The sequence below is a fragment of the Microcebus murinus genome, chromosome 9, assembly GCF_040939455.1.
Source record: "Microcebus murinus isolate Inina chromosome 9, M.murinus_Inina_mat1.0, whole genome shotgun sequence".
NCBI classification, from domain to species: Eukaryota; Metazoa; Chordata; class Mammalia; order Primates; family Cheirogaleidae; genus Microcebus; species Microcebus murinus.
The window spans coordinates 61,635,365-61,653,216 of record NC_134112.1 but is presented as its reverse complement, the minus strand read 5'-3'; the positions used below and the strand labels follow the sequence as shown (position 1 = coordinate 61,653,216).

Below are 17,852 nucleotides of genomic sequence, written 5' to 3'. Positions count from 1 at the left end.
GTTAGAATAGCACTATGCTATTGTGGTGTTTGGTTTTTAAAATTCTGTTCTTTAAATCATGTATTTCAGTATACTCAGAGTGTGTAACCATCAACCACTTAATTTTCATCACCCCAAAAAGAAACTCTGTACACTTGAGTAGTTTCTCCGGTTTTCCCTACCCCCTCAACTTAGGCAACTACTAATCTACCTTCCATTTCTATACATTTGTCAATTCTAGTCATTTTATGTAAATGGAATCATGCAATATATGGTCTTTTGTGACTGGCTTCTTTGATTTACATTAATGTTTTCAAGGGTCCTCCACATTGTAGCATCTATCAGTGCTTCATTCCTTTTTATTGTGAGTAATATTCCATTGTATGGATATACCACATTTTTATTTACCCGTTCATTGGCTAATGGACATTTGGGTTGTTTCTACTTTTGGCCTTTAATAATAATGTTGTTATGTCCATGCATGGTGGCTTGCACCTATAGTCCCAACTTGGGAGGCTGAGGCAATAGGATCACTTGAGGCCAGGAGTTTGAGACAAACCTGGATGATACAGTGAGACCCCCATCTTTTAACAACAACAAAAAAATAATAATGCCACTATAAGCATTCATATTCAAGTTTTTATGCGGACATGAAGAGTAGATTCGCTGAGTCATATAACTCTGACTCTTTGAGAGACTGCTAGATTGTTTTCCAAAGTGGCTGTACTATTTTCCAAAGTCATCAGCAGTATCTTAGGGTTCTAATTTTTGTATACTCTTGACATCACTTGTTATTATCTTTTTGATTATTGCCATCCTTGTAGGTGTGAGGTGGTATCTCATTGTGGTTTTGATTTTCATTTTTCTGATGGCTAATGGTATTGAGCATCTTTCCTAGGAATTTATAGTTTTAGCTATTATACTTAGATTTTGATCCATTGTGAATTAATTTTTATGTATGGTGGGAGGTCCAGCTTCATCCATGTGAATGTTCAGTTGTTCTGTCACCATTTGTTGAATAGACTGTTCTTTCCTAGGTGAGTTCTCTTGGGATCCTTTTTGAAAATCAGTTTACTGTAAATGTGAGGATTTATTTCTGGACCCTCAATTCTATTCCATTGATATTTATCCTTGTGTCAGTACCATACTGTCTCGATTACTTTAGTTTTGTAATAAGTTTTGAAATTGGGAAGTGTGAGTCCTCCAGTTTTGGTTTTTGAGATTTTTTTGGCTGTTCTGGGACCTTGCATTTCCATGTGAATTTTAGGAATGGCTTGTCAATTTCTTCAAAGAACCCAGGTATGATTTTTTTTTTCCATAAGGATTTCACTGAATCTGTAGACTAACACGGGGATAGGGAAGAGGCATCTTAAAAAACAGTGTTAAGTAATTATTCCATGAACATGGGATGTCCTTCTATTTATTTAGGTCTTTAATTTCTTTCAACAAGATTTTTTAGTTTTCATAGTATGTTTTAAGCTTTTTTTGTTAAATTTATTTCTAAGTATTTTATTCTTTTTGATGCTATTGTGAATATAATTATTTTGTTATTTCATTTGCCTCATCCTTGTTGGTAGAGTTGTGTCATGGATGTGCCATAATCTGTCATAATGTTATTAACAAGTACCCTATTGATGACATTTAGGTCTCAATATGTGCACTGCTACAGTGTATCACTAGGGTGAATTCCAGTAAGGAGATTTGCTGAGCTAAAGGGTATTCAGATGTTGGGATCATCTGTCAAATTTAATTGGTTATGTCCTGCCTGTTTATCATTTTACTGCTTATTTTAAAACTTCCAATAAGCTGTTTAACCTGTATAGAAAAGTGTTCTAAACTATTTTCAGCTACTATTACTTATTTAAAATAATGCTATGCTGGAAGAGGCTCTTATTGCTAAAAATTGCCTAGAGCAATGCTGCCCAATAGGACTTTCTGTGGTGGTGGTGGAAATGTTCTATATCTGCACTGTCCATACTGTGTGGCAGCCACCAGCCATTGAGCAGAAATGAAGGTAGAGTGACTGAAAAGTTCAATTAAGAACTGAATTTTTAATTTTATTCAATTTTCATTTAGCTACTGGCTATTATATTATATAACATAGGCTTAGAGGTTTCATTTGTTTCCTATTGGTGTTCTAAATTTTCTTAGAGGGTGGAAATTTGACTGCATTTGAATTTTGTTGATTAATCTTATATTATTAATTGTGTATACCTTTAAATGTAAAGCTTGTGGATGTTTACAGAAGCCTGTCTGAAGTGGTATGTCTTGCATTATTTCCTGAATAGCATGAGGTAATCGTTAGTGGTTATTGCAAGTTTAACCAGTATAGTTCTTAATAAACAGCTCTTTTTTTGTTAATAATTTACCAGGTACCTAGCAAACTGAGCTTTTATTTACTTGTTTATTTTTTGGTAATCAACTTAGCTTTTAGATAGAAAAGCACATGGGTCCTTAATTTGCTAATTCTTATGATGTGTGTTATCTCATCTTAATGTAACAGGTAGGCTTACCTGAGGTTTTGTACATGTATGTGCTCTAAAATCTGTATTTGAAACTTATAAATTTATGTTGGTGATTATAGTATGGGTCATTGACTACAGATACTATGTCTGGAAATTTGAACTCTGTTAGTGGCTTGGTTGGCTTGTGCTTTGGCTGTGCACTGGGCTCTGCCCTTAGCCCTTTGATTCTTCAGTTTCTCCTTGGTACTCTAATATACTCGGAAAGGTTTCAGCTACTGGCTGCATGCCTATGACATCTGCTTGCATTTGCAGCCCAAACTTTTGTGTTTTAGCTATAGGTTCTGTATATCAAGTAATACCACTATATTCTGTATACTATGATGCTGGGTGTCCCACTTGCCCCTCAAACTCAGACTAGCTAAAATAGAAGTTAATTTTCTAAAACCCCTTCTTCCTCCTCCTGCACTATTCTGTATCCAAATGAAAGATAACACAATTTCAAACCAGAAATGAGAAGACAAACACTCAGCTCCTTTTTTAGTATCCATGGGACATTGATCCCAGGACCCCCCTTGGATACCAAAATTCACAGATGCTCAAGTCCTGGTTATGAAAAGGCATTGTATGTCCACATAATCTGCGTACATCATCTGGTATACTTAAATCATCTCTAGATTATTTACAGTATCTAATACAATGTAAATGCTGTGTAAACCGTTCTTATACTGAATTGTGTAGGGAATAAGACAACAACAAAAAAAGGCTGATCTATTTCTCACCTCCAATCCCATATTTTTCCTCCTCCCTTCCATTCCTTCCCTCCTCCCCCCACCCCCTACCCTCCCTTTCTTTCCACGAAGTCTCTCTGCATTTCCCTGGCTAGTCTCAAACTCCTGGGCACAAGCAATCCTTCTGCCTTGGCCTCCCAAGTAGCTGGTACTACAGACATGCATCATGGCACCCAGTTTCCCCCAAATATTTTCTGTCTGCAATGGTTGAATCCCTGGATATGGAACTTACAAATACAGAGGGCCAACTGTGCTGAGTTCTGAGTTCCAGTTTGTATCATTTCTTCCATATACTAACAATGCTAACCTTTCTCATTAATTTTTTTTTTTTGCTTTTATTCTTTCTACCCATTCTACACACCGATTCTGTATGTTCTTTGCAGAAAGCAAATCTCTGTTCCTAAAATTGCGTTGCAGTGGCTCCTATATGTCAGGGATAGAGCCCAAGTTCGTTAGAATTGTGTATTATTCCTCTGTGAACTGACTGTTGCCTAACCTCTTGCCTGCTTCCACTCATACCAGATTATTTTAGGCCTTTGTTTTTTTGATGACACTGTTCCCTAGGCCTTGGGCCTCCCCACTTTGCCTCACTCTGGTCAGTCTCTAAGATTACCTCTGGCATGCGGAAGTTTCTGACCTGGCCCTCTGTCACCTCCCCTTTCATAACAGTAGCAGGAGCAGTTGATTACGTCCATGTGTTTACATGCATTTCTCCCTTCCTTGCTAGACTGTACACGCTTAGGGCTCCTTTGTGCCCCTGAGTGATTGTGGAATCAGTCTAATAACATTTTCTGTCAGGTCCCACAAATGTTTTGTAAAATATTAATAGTACTGGTGACGTAAGACATATATATGTAGCACTGAAATGCAATTTTAGGAGCAGAGGTTTGCTTTTTGCAAAGGACATAGGGAATCTGTGTGTGAAATGAGTAGAAAGGATAAAAGCAAGAAATAAAGAAATTAGTGAGGAAATGTTGGAATTGTTAGTCCAGAGAATAGATGATAAAAACCCCAGCTCAGAACTCAGGTGATCAAGCAATGACACCTTTAAAACATCACCTCCTTTGTTGTCTAAAATGTAGATTACTTGGGAAGGAGGTCTGATTTACTTGTATCTTCACTGACTTTTTGTTGGCTATGTTCCACATTCTAGAAAACAATATGATCTTAGAAAATAAGGTCAGTAATCTCTGGTTTGGAATTATGATTGTTTGCTCTTAGAACAGGCCATTTTAATTATTAAAAAAAAAAATCCAGATCTTAACTTTTGAGGCCAAAATCAAATAATTCTTCACGAACTACTGTGGTACATTTTGAGAAACTTGGCAGCTAGCTGTTTTCACTTTCTCTTGCTGTGTAACTAATTACTGCATACTTAGTAGCTTAAAACAACACCCATTATTAACTCACAGTTCTGTAGGTCAGAAATCAGGGCAGCACAGTGTGGCTGAATTCTTACTGGACTGAAATCAAGGTGTCAGCCAAGTCTGTGCTTCCACTTGCTGATTGCTGGCAGAAATCATTGCCTTGTATTTGTAGGACTGAGGTCTTTGTTATGCTGTTATCCTTCTAGCTGTTGGCTAGGGACTGCTGTCATTTCTAGAGGCCACTGACAATCCTTGCTATTTGCCCTAATGGTTACTTCACAGATGGATGTTTTGCCTTCTTCAGGGCCAAGTCCTGCATGTCTCTGTGCTTCCCCTCCTGTGACCAGCTGGAGAAAACTCTGCTTTTGAAGACTTGTGTGATTAGGTTGGGCCACCCAGTGTAGTCTCCCTTTGCCATGTAGCTTAGATAATTATGGGAGTGATAGCTCACGCTCACATTTCTACCCACACTTGGGAGCGGGGGATTTCACATGGGTGAGGGTCACTGGCACTCATGTTAGAGTTCTCCTTGCCACAGGACACATTGCACATTTAGGTTTGATTTGTGCAAAGTTTAGGACTTTTCGTTAGAGAGGAATACATGAAATCATCATGACTTTTTCATCCCTGCGTGCGGCTTTAGGCAGTGTTAAAGCACCTTTTTAGATAAAGCTATTTGAGAGAAAGTATATATACAGTTTGAGCATCCCAATTCTAAAAACACAAAGCCTGAAACACTTCTGGTCCTAAGCATTTCGGACAAAGAATACTAAACCTATATTGATTGATTCTATCTTTAGCAGAAATGCCAATTGGGTGTTTCGCAGGCTAAACAAGAGAGGGAGAGTAAGGAGGAGGGAGGGAAGAAGAGAGAGTCTTTTTGATGTGTTAGATCTGGGAGTGGACATAGGGAGGAAAGAAAACAAAATTTGACTTTATGTGACTGTCTCTACAACCCTACCTGAAAATAGTCATCTGGACCTCCTTTTCTTTATGCTTGGTGAAAGATTATTTGAACTATATTTCTTAAGTTGTGTCAGTTGCCATCTAAACTGGTAACTTTTCTTTTCCCTACCAAATGTTTAGTTTACTTATCCTTTTCTCTGGTCAAGGAATATACAGTAGCAGTTGGGAGGAAATCAGAACTCCCATCTGGTTGCCACGGCAATTTAGAGCAGACGATGCATGGATTTTGCTAAGTTGTTCAGTTTTTCTTCCCTAGTTTCTGATAGATCAAGTATACATGCAGATATATATGAAGTAGATAAGCATGACAAAATAATTTTAGCATTATAGTATAATACTGAAAGAAAAATATTTTGTGATTTTTTTAAACTGCATTTTAATGATAGCTCTATTTGGAATGATGATTAGAATATCTGTTTGTCCTTTAGGTAGGGTAAAATATTAATATAGTCTTTCTGAAAAATATATATGGCTCATTGCATTTTGGCTTTCAAAATTTTTTGTTCCCTTCACTAAAAAAGTATATTTCTTATGTTATATGAGAATATGTTCTTAAATTAGCACTTTGCTTAACTTTGGACCATTAGATAGAATTTCTACATTAGAAAGAAACTCAGTCTCCTACTTAAAGATACATATTACTTTTCACTGTGAATGTAGCTGCGGAGTTATAAAAGAGAACATGCATACAGATTGCTTAAATCTAAATGTAGATTTTTCACTGTGTTGCCCAGGTTAGAGTACAGTCGTCCTAACTCACTGTACCCTCAGACTCTTAGGCTCAAGTAATCCTCCTGCCGTAGCCTCCTGAGTAGCTCAGACTACAGGCATGTGCCACCACACCTGGCTAATTTTTAAAATATTTTATAGAGACTGGCCTAGCTGTATTGCCCATGCTTGTCTTGAACTCCCAACCTTCCAAAATGCGGAAATTATAGGTGTAAGCCACCGCGCTCGGCCTAAATGTATATATTTCTAATTTTTCCTGAAATCATGTACTTTATATAGGTATTGCACTGTATTTTAAAAGATATTACATAGCTGTAGAATTTTTTTTTCTTTCTATTTTGTCTACTTATTTATCTATTTTTTAGAGATGGGGTCTTGCTATGTTGCCTAGGCTAGAGTCTTAGTCCTGGGCTCAAGTGATTCTCCTGCCTCAGCCTCCAGAGTATCTGGAACTACAGGAGCATGCCACTGCACCCAGCTCCTTTTATATTTTAAAAATAACTTTTTGAGTTATAATTCACATACCATGCGATTCACTCAATTTAAAATGTACAATTCAAGGCCGGGCGCGGTGGCTCACGCCTGTAATCCTAGCACTCTGGGAGGCCGAGGCGGGCGGATTGCTCGAGGTCAGGAGTTCAAAACCAGCCTGAGCAAGAGCCAGACCCCATCTCTACTATAAATAGAAAGAAATTAATTGGCCAACTAATATATATAGAAAAAAGAAAAAATTAGCCGGGCATGGTGGCGCATGCCTGTAGTCCCAGCTACTCGGGAGGCTGAGGCAGTAGGATCACTGAGCCCCGGAGATTGAGGTTGCTGTGAGCCAGGCTAATGCCACGGCACTCACTCTAGCCTGGGCAACAAAGTGAGACTCTGTCTCAAAAAAAAAAAAATAAAATGTACAATTCAGTGTTTTTTAGTATGTTCACAGAATTGTACAAGCATCACCACATCATTCCTCCTAAAAGAAACCCCATATGTATTTAGCAGTCAGTCCCAACTTCCTTCCTTCTGTCCTCTTGATCTCCCTGCACCCTCACCCATCAGTCCTAAGTAACCACTAATTTACCCTGTCTTTATAAATTTGTCTATTGTGGACATTTGATATAAAATGGAAAATCATGCAACCATGGTCTTTTGTGACTGGCTTCTTTTACTCAACATAAAGTTTTTAGGAGTCATTCATGTTATGGCATGTATCAGTACTTCATTTCTTCTTATTACTGAATAATATTCCATTATATAAGGATACACCCCATTTTATATATCACTTGATGAACATTTGGGTTGTTTTTGCTTTTTGTACAATAGGAATAATAATGCTGCTATGAACACTTGTGGGCAGGGTTTTACATGGACGTATGTTTTCATTTCCCTTTCACATATACCTAGGAGTGGAATTGTTGGGTCATTTCGTAATTCTTTGTTTAACCTTTTGAGGAACTGCCAGACTGTTTTCCAAAACAGCTGTGCCGTATTACATTTCTGCCAGCAGTGTATGAGGATTCCTATTTCTTCATCCTCCCTTCACTTGTTGTCTTGTTTTTTTTTTGTTTGTTTTTTTTTTGAGACAGAGTCTCGCTTTCTTGCCTAGGCTAGAGTGAGTGCCGTGGCATCAGCCTAGCTCACAGCAACCTCAAACTCCTGGGCTCAAGCGATCCTCCTGCCTCAGCCTCCCGAGTAGCTGGGACTACAGGCACAAGCCACCATGCCCGGCTGATTTTTATATATATATATATATATATATATATATATATATATATATATATATATATATATATATATTAGTTGGCCAATTAATTTCTTTCTATTTTTATGGTAGAGATGGGGTCTTGCTCAGGCTGGTTTTGAACTCCTGACCTTGAGCAATCCGCCCACCTCGGCCTCCCAGAGTGCTAGGATTACAGGCGTGAGCCACCGCGCCCGGCCTTCTTGTTTTTTGATTATAGTCATTGTAGTGGGTATGAGGTAGTACCTCATTGTGGCTTTGACTTCCTTTTCCCTAATGACTAATGATGTTGTGCATCTTTTCAAGTGTTTATATTTTCATGCTCATTTGTGTATCTTCTATGGAGAAATGTCTATTCCAATCCTTTACCCATTTTTAAATTGTAGTGTGTCTTTTAATTGTTGAGTTGTAAGAGTTCTTTATATATTCTAGATACAAGTCCTGTATCAGTTATACAATTTGCAAATACCCCCCCCCATTCTCTGTGCTTTTTATTTTCTTGATGATGCCCTTTGAAGTATAAAAGCTTTTAATTTTGCTGAAGTCTAACTTATCTATTTTTCGTTGTATTGCTTGTGCTTTTGGCATCGTATCTAAGAAGCATGCCTAACCAAGGTCATGAAGATTTACTTCTGTGTTTTTTTCTGACTGTTCTGTAGTTTTAACTCTTTCATTTAAGTCTTTGATCCATTTTGAGTTAGTATTTATGCATTTATGAAGTAGGGGGTCCAGCTTCATTTATTTTGCACATGGACATCCATTTGTTCTGGTATCATTGCTGGAAAGACTTGTTTCACCATTGAATTGTTTCGGTACTCTAGTGGGAGATATTTATGGGTCCCCCTCATCCCTTGGCTGCTTAAATGTATGTAGTAATTCTTATGTAAAATAAAATATCTTCCTGCCGATTTTCATTGGGATTGATGGAAATTATCTTTGTTTTTAATCTGTTGATACACTTCGTGAGTACATATTTGGTGAGGTAACCTGTCACCCCTTAATGTTTCAGATGGCTGAAATGTAACCACACTTTGGAGTACTCTGTAAGCCACCAGAAACCATTTTAAAGAAGCCAGCCTTAAGGCAGTATGGCATGGCTTTCTATTCTCTGTATCTGCCCTGGGAGAATTTACTGGTGTTCTCCTGTGTGGTAGGTAGTGACAAGAATGGAGGGGTGGAAAAGAATCAATGATTGGGGCTACAGCATTCATCAGTTACATTGTACTAAGACTTACTATGATTAACTGAGTGATTTGAGAATTGGTGATAATTGATATGAAGTAGGTCACTAGGAGAAGCCTTAGAAAAAAATAGTCATCACTGGTATGACTAGTAATCTCTGAATGTGAGGCTGACCTGCCCCTTGGTACAGGGGAATCTGAAAGGTCTAGAGTAGTGCTATCCAGTAGAAATACAATGTGAGCCTATCCTGTAATTTAAAAGGTCCCAGTAGCCATGATAATTAAAAAAAAAAAGTAAAAAGAATCAGGTGAAGTTACTTTTAATAATATAATTATCTAACTCATCTACAAAACATTGTATCATGTAATAAATATAAAATTAATAAAATATTTTACTTTTTTGGTACTAATTCTTAGAAATCTAGGAAGTACTTTACACTTATCACACATCTGAGTTTGAACTGGTTGCATTTCAAGTACCCAGCCCTATGTGTGGCCAGTGGCTGCTGTATTGGGCAGCACCGTTCTAGAGGTTTGATGTGACAGCCAGTTGAAATATTATTTAACACATCAACATTACTCAAGGCTCCTCTGCACTTCAGGGTACCCTGACTCATTCCTTTCACTTGGTAGGGCTGGTTTTTGAGGAGCTTTCTGCCTGTCTGTTCAGTGTGGCCCTCCCCAGGGCAATAAGTGCCTGCTCACTTAGACCAGAGAGTCTGATAATTTTGTTTAGCCATGTGGGCAGCTCAGCAAAGAGTAGGTAAAGAGTAAGCGAGAGAGACACATTATATTAATAATAAAGGTGCCTGAGCCTCTGTAGTGAGAGAAAATGGTCCATGAAAATTAGAATCTCTTTTCCCTTATCACAGATATAGTCTACTCCATTGAGGTAATGCACTATAGAGAAAATATTGCTTAGTGCAGTGGTTCTCAGTGGCATGGTTTTGCCCCTGCCCAGGGGACAGTTATCATTGTCTTCTGGACTCATTTTTGATGGTCACACTGTGGGGAGGGGGGAATGCTGTTGTCATATAATGGCTAGAGGCCAGGGATGCTGGTGAGCATCCTATAGCGCACAATCCCCCCCCCAACAGTGAGTTATCTGGCTCACGTGGCAGCAATGCCCTGCACTGTTGCCCTGCACTATTGTAATAGATCAAGGTCCTTCGTTTCTTCTGTTTCGTTAAGTAGTTTCTACAGTGAATACAATGTGTTTTATTTATTTATTTATTTTTTTAAGACAGAGTCTCGTTCTGATACCCTGGCTAGAGTGCAGTGTTGACATCACAGCTCGCTGCAACCTCCAATTCCTGGGCTCCAGCCTCAGCCTTCTCAGTAGTTGGGACTACAGGCATATGCCACCACACCCAGCTAATTTTTTTATTTTTTGTAGAGATGGGGTCTCTCTCTTGCTCAGGCTGATCTTGAACTCCTGGGCCTCAAGCAGTCCTCCCTCCTCAGCCTCTCAGAGTGCTGGGATTATTGGCATGAGCCACTGTGCCCGACAATGTGTTTTCTTTTAAACTCAGAGAATCTACTCATTTTTTAATATAAAATTTCTAAGTTAGGAAGGAATAGCCAACTTTCAAAGTATTTCTGATTGAGCTAATTTGTCAGATAGGTAGATTCTGCCCACACACCCTCAAGACTGGGTCGAGCGTGCTTTTTGGACATCATATCTAACCTCCTCCTCCCTCTGGGGAAGTGGTAAAACTGTTAAACTTCCTCTCCTGCCTCCCTCTTTTCAGAACTCTCTTTGCCTGGGACCATTCTACTTTCAGTAAGAGCACATATGTTAAAAAGAAAACGAGCATTTGCAAGGCTGCCAGAAAAATTCTTGCACTTCCATTAAATTTGTTGGGATTTTTAGATGTATTCTAGAAATGATGGGTGTGTTTGTGACTATTCCCTTTCAGTGCTCCATGATAAGGAATGGTTAACTCAGAATGTTACCACCACCACACTCCTAATCTCTGTTACCCAGGGAACTATAACTTTGAGTCTTCATAAGTTCTAGCAAGTAAAAATCAATAGAAGTCATTTTTCAGCCTATAAACATTCTTTAGTTGTTCTGTCAAAGGTAGTCACAGTTGCCAGCATTTGCCTTTAAGGTTCCTGTTGTGTGTGATCCCCAACCCTTCCTCATTACTTTTGGCATTTCTATTGCCTTCTAACCCTTCCCCCTTTCTTCGATTTCTGGCAGTTTGGGTTTTTGTTGGCAAGCCACATACATTAGTGGTGGTTAACTTATGCTGAAGGCATTAAAGACTATTGAGGGCTCTCAGATTTGGCAAGGATTTAGAGGTCCAACTTAGAAGGGGGCATTGGTCCAGGCAGCTCCTTTGGCCCTGTTTCTTAATGGCAGCTATAGATAGGCTTGAACTGAGACACCACGATAATTCGCCCTCTCAGAGTTAAGAGGCTGGAGAGGGAGTTTTGACTATGTGCCTTAAGCTGTACTGCAGTGAGGAGAGAAAAATGTGGAATCAACCTTCTTTTGTGCAGGCAATAGCAGTGTCCCCAAAGGAAATCCACGTCCTAGAAAGGGAGAATGCATACCAGGCAAGGATGGGGAGGGTGAAGAGGTGGGGAAGACAGTTGTCTACCACATCACTGGCTTTTCTGATTGCCCTGTCTCCCAACGACTGGGGACCTCCTCACTTCACCCTACTGATGCTGCCTCTGCGGAACCTTCCTCGGTCTCACTCCTTGCCCTTGCCCCACATATCTGTTCCCACTCTACCTTTTACCCACACAGCTATGGCCAGTTCAGGGTGAGCAGTAGTGGTCCCATTAGTAGGACAGGTTAAGGGAGACATGCCGGTGTCCAATAGAGACTTTTGGCTCATGCTGCCCCAATGAGACATGGTTGGAAATCGCAGTTAACTTTTATAGTAAGCGAAAGCTTGATTTTCAGAGGACCATTGGGAATGCTTTACTTCTAAGCAAATGTACTTACTACATCTGTGAGTTATTCTAGATATCTTAAAGTTTACATCTTTAAGCTCATGAACTTTTTTTTTTGTATTACAGGTTTTTCCTATATTTTATAAAAGAGTATACTAGACATGATTTAACCTTTTGTGACAAGTAGAAATAACCATTGCAAATCTTGCTTTAGCATGTGGACTCTATTTGTACTTGACTGATAGTGCGTCTTTTCTTTAATTTTTAGTTTGAGCAGTGTTTTTGATAAGCAAGATTGATAAATAACTGAATTCCTTAGTGAAAATAACCATACTTTAGCTATAGTATATATTAATCAGCTTTTATGAGTTATCCTGGAAACCTAAACTCATTACTACTATTTCTATAGGAAAGGTATTCTGATTTTCAAATAATAGGAAACAACCCTTTTATAAAAGTTGAGGGGTACTTGCTCCTATCTTTTTGTAATCTCTGTGGATGTTTTTAAACTAATAAGGCTATATATCATGGGATATGCTTTCATTTCACTTAAATTTCATAACATTGGCAGAACTTAGGAAAAACTGAATCTCTGAGTGGATAGTTACCTATAAAAATGGGGTAGTTTTTTCCCCACCTGATACGTATATTGAAACACTGCTTGAATTGAGCTAAAATGGGTGAAGTGACATTGTCATTTCTTCCAAGTGTGTAACAAGTTTTTTATTTTTTCCATATTAAGAAATATTCAAGTGTGTCCATAATGCAAGATTTACTTAAGTAAATAGGAATTTTCTTTCCACTGTTTCAGGCCGGAGCCTCAGCAGAAAGCTCCTTTAGTTCCTCCTCCACCGCCGCCACCGCCGCCACCACCACCTTTGCCGGAGCCCACACCCCCAGAGCCGGAGGAGGAGATCCTGGGATCAGATGATGAAGAGCAAGAGGACCCTGCAGACTACTGCAAAGGTGATATGCTGACCGTGGCAGTGACCATGGGAGTGCAGGGCTTGCCTTCCCCGCCCGGCCACCTGCTAATTTTTGTTGGGGAAACAAACAAGGGGAGGTTGTGATTAAACTGCTCGGTCTGTTAAATTAGCCTTCTTATGTCAGTATCATTTTCAATTCTTAGGTCATCGAATATAGAATGATACCAGAAAATGTAAGAGATGTGAAAGAAAGTTTTAAGAGATATAAAATATATACAAACATACTCTAGGTACTTTTAAAAGGATTTACATCTGGTAGAATTAAATATAGTATACAGTAGGACAGTTAAAGACAAAGGACATAATAAACCATCTAAGAATGTAGGGAGTAGGTACCAGGCTCCTAAAGGGAGCTAATTATAACTGTTGTGCACTGTATTTGACTTTCAGTTTTCTGACTGCTAAGGATAAAAGAGAACCATTCCTTTCTCTGTATGGCATTGAATCACATAGCATTCATTGTCTGTGGAAAGAAAGCATGCACATTTGTTTACAGAGAAAGACTCTTTCCTGGCATTGTATTTAACGAAAAAGACATTCTGTGGCTTCTGCCATTGTGTGACATAGTGGATTATGTTTTCAGCTATGATTTCACAGAAGACATAGCAACTATTCAAGTGGAGTGTTCTTGTATTGATGCTTTGTAAAGACCAAGAGCATATAGTTAAACTCCCAAAGAGCAAGCATGTTGTATGATGAATATTGAAAACAATATGATCTAGACACTATGCTTTGTGTAGACTGGACTCTCAGCATCTAGGAGAAAGGGAAGTTACTGTGTTCATTTGGCTGCTGCTTTGTTACTTACCTTACTCATTTGGACTTCAATTCCATGGAATTCTGAGCTTCTGAGCAGTTAGTGAGACAAGTTTATTTACAGTAGATTTTATATGATGTATCAGATTCTAGATAGCATTAGAATACATGTCAGAAGGTACACACATGTTCAGGCCATAGAACATTAGTGAATTTTTGGGTCTCTACAATAACTTAGTAATTCATTATTTCTCAGGTAGATGCAGGTCATTTGTATGTTGGTTAAGGAACAGTGTAGTTTTGGTTATTTGCTAAAAAGAAGAGAAAGTTACTCTGTTATGAAAGTGTGAGAATTAATCAGCTCTAACCTGTTCCTCCGTAGGTATAGTTGCCTACACATAGAATCAATGTTTTCTTAGAAAAGAGAATGTGGATCTCTTTTGGTATTCATTTGAATAGTGGTTATGACCTCAAAGGTCTGTGCCATCTAATAAAATATAAGATACAGAGACAGTTTGGAAAGGTGAAAAGGAGGTGTTTTCTATCCTCGCTTTTAATTTTCATTTCTTAGCCTACTGTCATTTGATTTTGCTGCTGTAGGAACCATTCTTTAGGGCTGTTCTCTTCAGCAAAAAGGCTCCTCTAGGCTGGGCATGGTGGCTCACACCTAATCCCAGCACTTTGGGAGGCTGAGGCCAGAAGATTGCTTGAGCCCAGGAATCGGAAACCAGCCTGGGCAATGTAGCAGGATGCTGTCTCTACCAAAGAAATTGAAAAAAGACCAAACAAAACAATTAGCCAGGCATGGTGGCATGTGCTTTTAGTCCTAGCTATTTGGGAGGCTGGGGTGAAGGAGGATTACTTGAGCCCAGGAGTTAGAGGCTATAGTGAGCTATCATCATGCCACTGCACTCCAGCTTGGGCAACAGAGCAAACCCCTGTCTCTCTTTAGTTTTTGTTTTTTTAAAGTTGTATCATGCTGGAATGAAAACTATCTGCCTTACCCCCTGGCTCTCTAGTATGCAGGTCCTGAGATGTAACCAATGCTGTGTCGTCCCCTTACTACCTCTGGGGACCAGCATAGCGGACATCCCAACTCCAAATACACGTCTAAGAGTAAAGAATTCCACATTTGGGGCTGATTCTATGTAATAGTCACTGTTCTCTAACCTTGGTGTAGAGTATTAAAGTCAGCATAAAGTAAGGCATGTTAGAGATTGTAAGATTCTCTCCTTATATACCACTCCCCAAATTTGGTAAATAACTTGTGCTTCTAGTTAGTATTACTTGCAACTTACACATTAGTCTGTGAATTTTATAGCATAGACCTTACAGTTTGTCCAAGGTAACTGACATACTTTCAGAGAGTCCAAGAGATTGCTTGGAATGTCTCGGATAAGTGCTGTGGCCTTCTCATTTTTTTATTCATAGATAGAAGAGATAACTTCTTCCCCAAGAACCAGTTGAGCTTATTAACAACATGATGTTTTATCACCCCCGGATACTTTAATATATTTTGCCTACAATCAAGTATAAACCAAAATACAGCCATCAAAACCAGGAAGTTAATAATGATATATTAATATTACCACCATTCAGTCCTCAGACTTCATTGAGGTTTTGCCAGTTGCCCAGTATTGTTCTTTGTATGAAATGGATCCATGGCAGAGTCACACAGTTCATTTTGTTTTTGTGTTTTTTTAATCTCCTTTAATTTGCAACAGTTCCTCAATATTTCCTTGGCTTCATGACCTTGACATTTTTGAAGATTGTAGGCTGGTTATTTTGGACAGTGTTTTTCAATTTGGAACACCACAGAGTGATGCTGTGTTCTTCTCATTGCATCCCATCCTGTCCTGTCTCCTCAGGTGGTACACAACATTGTTTTGTTCTGTTATAGTTGATGCCACCACTTGATTAAGGTGGTGTTTTCCAGATACCTCTACTGTATAGTTACTCTTTGCCCCTACTAATTAGTAAGTATTTTGTTGAGAGTTACTTTGAGACTACATAAATAATCCCATTCCACATAGTTGTCCTCCCACCTCTCTGGCTGGCTGTCTCAGATGGTTTCCTTCATTCATGGAGTCTCTTTTATTTAGTGGGTTGTAATTATTTACCTTCCTTATTTATTTTGATGCTTAAATCATCCCAAACTTGGCCATTGGGAACCCTTCATGTTGGTTCTGTGTCCTTTTGAAATGTCCCAGTCATTCTTTGACCACCCCTTTACCTTGAGGGTACAGTAAGATATTCCAGATTCATCTTGTATTTTCTGTACCCCAGCCTTGGGATCGCTCTATCCCCAAGGAGCCTTGGTTCTTATTAGTGAAGAATAGTATTTAGAAAGCAAGATCTGGGCAGTAGGTATGGTTATTATTTTTGGGTGTCACCAGTTCCAGATCTTGGTACAGGCCTAGAGATATACACACACATGCATGTGGGGCGCGGTGGCAACGCCATTCCAAGATGGCGCCCGCTTCCTGGTCAAACCCTGCTGTTAGTCTGACAAACAAGTGCTCAGCGCATGTGCAGAGTTTGTCTCCTCCCTTCCAAGTGCCTTATCCAATCAGACAATGCCCAGTGTACTTACTGCCTTTATAAGCAGCCGCCGAGAACGCCTCGGCGTCTTCCGCATGTAACCAGTTAAGCAATCCCCATTAAAGCGCTGTCAGAAGAACTCCGGTTGCCGCGTCTTCCTTGCTGGCGAGGCGGGCGCGACACATGCACATGCTTCCTTTATGTTTATATTTATTTTTGTATTTATTGTAAATATTGAAGTCCATGAGTTTAATCTGATATTTCTAATACCAGATGATTCAGCACAATTTTCTGCCTTTCTGTATTTGTGGTTCCTTTCTCTGCCAGTAAGAGATGAGATTCTCACCATCCTCATTGTGGTGACTTAGTTGATTGATTTCTATTCTGTAACGAGTCACCATTCACCATCCCTGCCATCTCTGTCTTTCCTCCCTTCTCTCCTGACCTAACTTATGCACTGACACCCTTTGTTGCCTTGCCCTGCTGGTCGGTTTTGGGCGGAACTGCCCAGGAAAGGGGGACAGTCAGAGGCTGGGAGCATGTTCTACTTAGTCTGAGCCACCAGTTTGTGTTCTGTCACCTGTCCTATTTATTCCTGGAGTACCTCTGCCCTACCAGCTGCTTCTCAGTTCTCCCCAAATACATTAAAACATCATCAACAATAAAAATACGCCACATATTTTTCTCTTTACAAAAGAAATATTTGTTCATAGGAAATATAGACACTTTGGGGTGGAGGGCAGAAGTCACCTGGAATCCTGTCACTCAGCAGTGAGCCTTTGGGTCCTTACCTTTCTTAACCATTCATGACCAGCCAAGTTGTATCTTAACTCTTCACCTCCTTTTTACCTCCTTACCTTCACAAGTCTTTCTTCCTTAAAACTGTGGACTCGCAGCTGTTTTAAGAAGAGAACCACTATTTGAAATTCTAATATTGCAAAAGCATTGTTCATTGCTCTGTCTGCTTACTTTGGCGTTGTCTTTGAAGTGGGACTCTTCTTTTCCTTTCTTCATAGCCAGCTTGTTCCTACTCATCTAATCTTAGCTTTCCAAGAGGATTACAGACTGGTTTCTGAGAGACCTGGGTTCACAGCCTGGCTCTGTTGTTTCCTAACTCTGTATTGTTATATAAGTTCCTTTCCTTCTAGGCTTCTGGTCTTCATCTGTGGTATCGGATGAAGGTTTTATGGAGATGATTAAAATGAGATAAATATGTGAAGTATGTGGCACACTACCTATACATAAAAGGCTCTTAAGATATAGGACTTTTATTTCTTTTTCTCTGGCTCTGTTCTGACACTCTTCTCTTGGGTGTGTTCGTGTCTGTGCTTACATGCGGCACCCATGGGTGCTGGCCCTCTAGCTCTCTGACCCCCTGCTGTGTGTGGGTGCTTCCTTGTCCTCTGGAGAGAGCTGTCAGTACTGCCTGTCTTTTTTGCATGTCACCTCCTG

The 17,852-nt window shown here is 39.4% G+C and overlaps 1 protein-coding gene across 16 annotated transcripts in view; it reads left to right on the top strand.

Annotated features, from left to right (window-relative positions):
• SRPK2 (SRSF protein kinase 2) overlaps positions 1–17,852 on the top strand; it is a 239,700-nt gene that overhangs the window by 151,921 nt on the left and 69,927 nt on the right. For all 16 annotated transcript variants that reach the window (XM_012746806.3, XM_012746822.3, XM_076006514.1 and 13 more), the window contains one exon: positions 12,929–13,083. In XM_012746806.3, the coding sequence (XP_012602260.2) occupies positions 12,929–13,083 (155 nt within the window). The remainder of the gene's footprint in view (positions 1–12,928; positions 13,084–17,852) is intronic.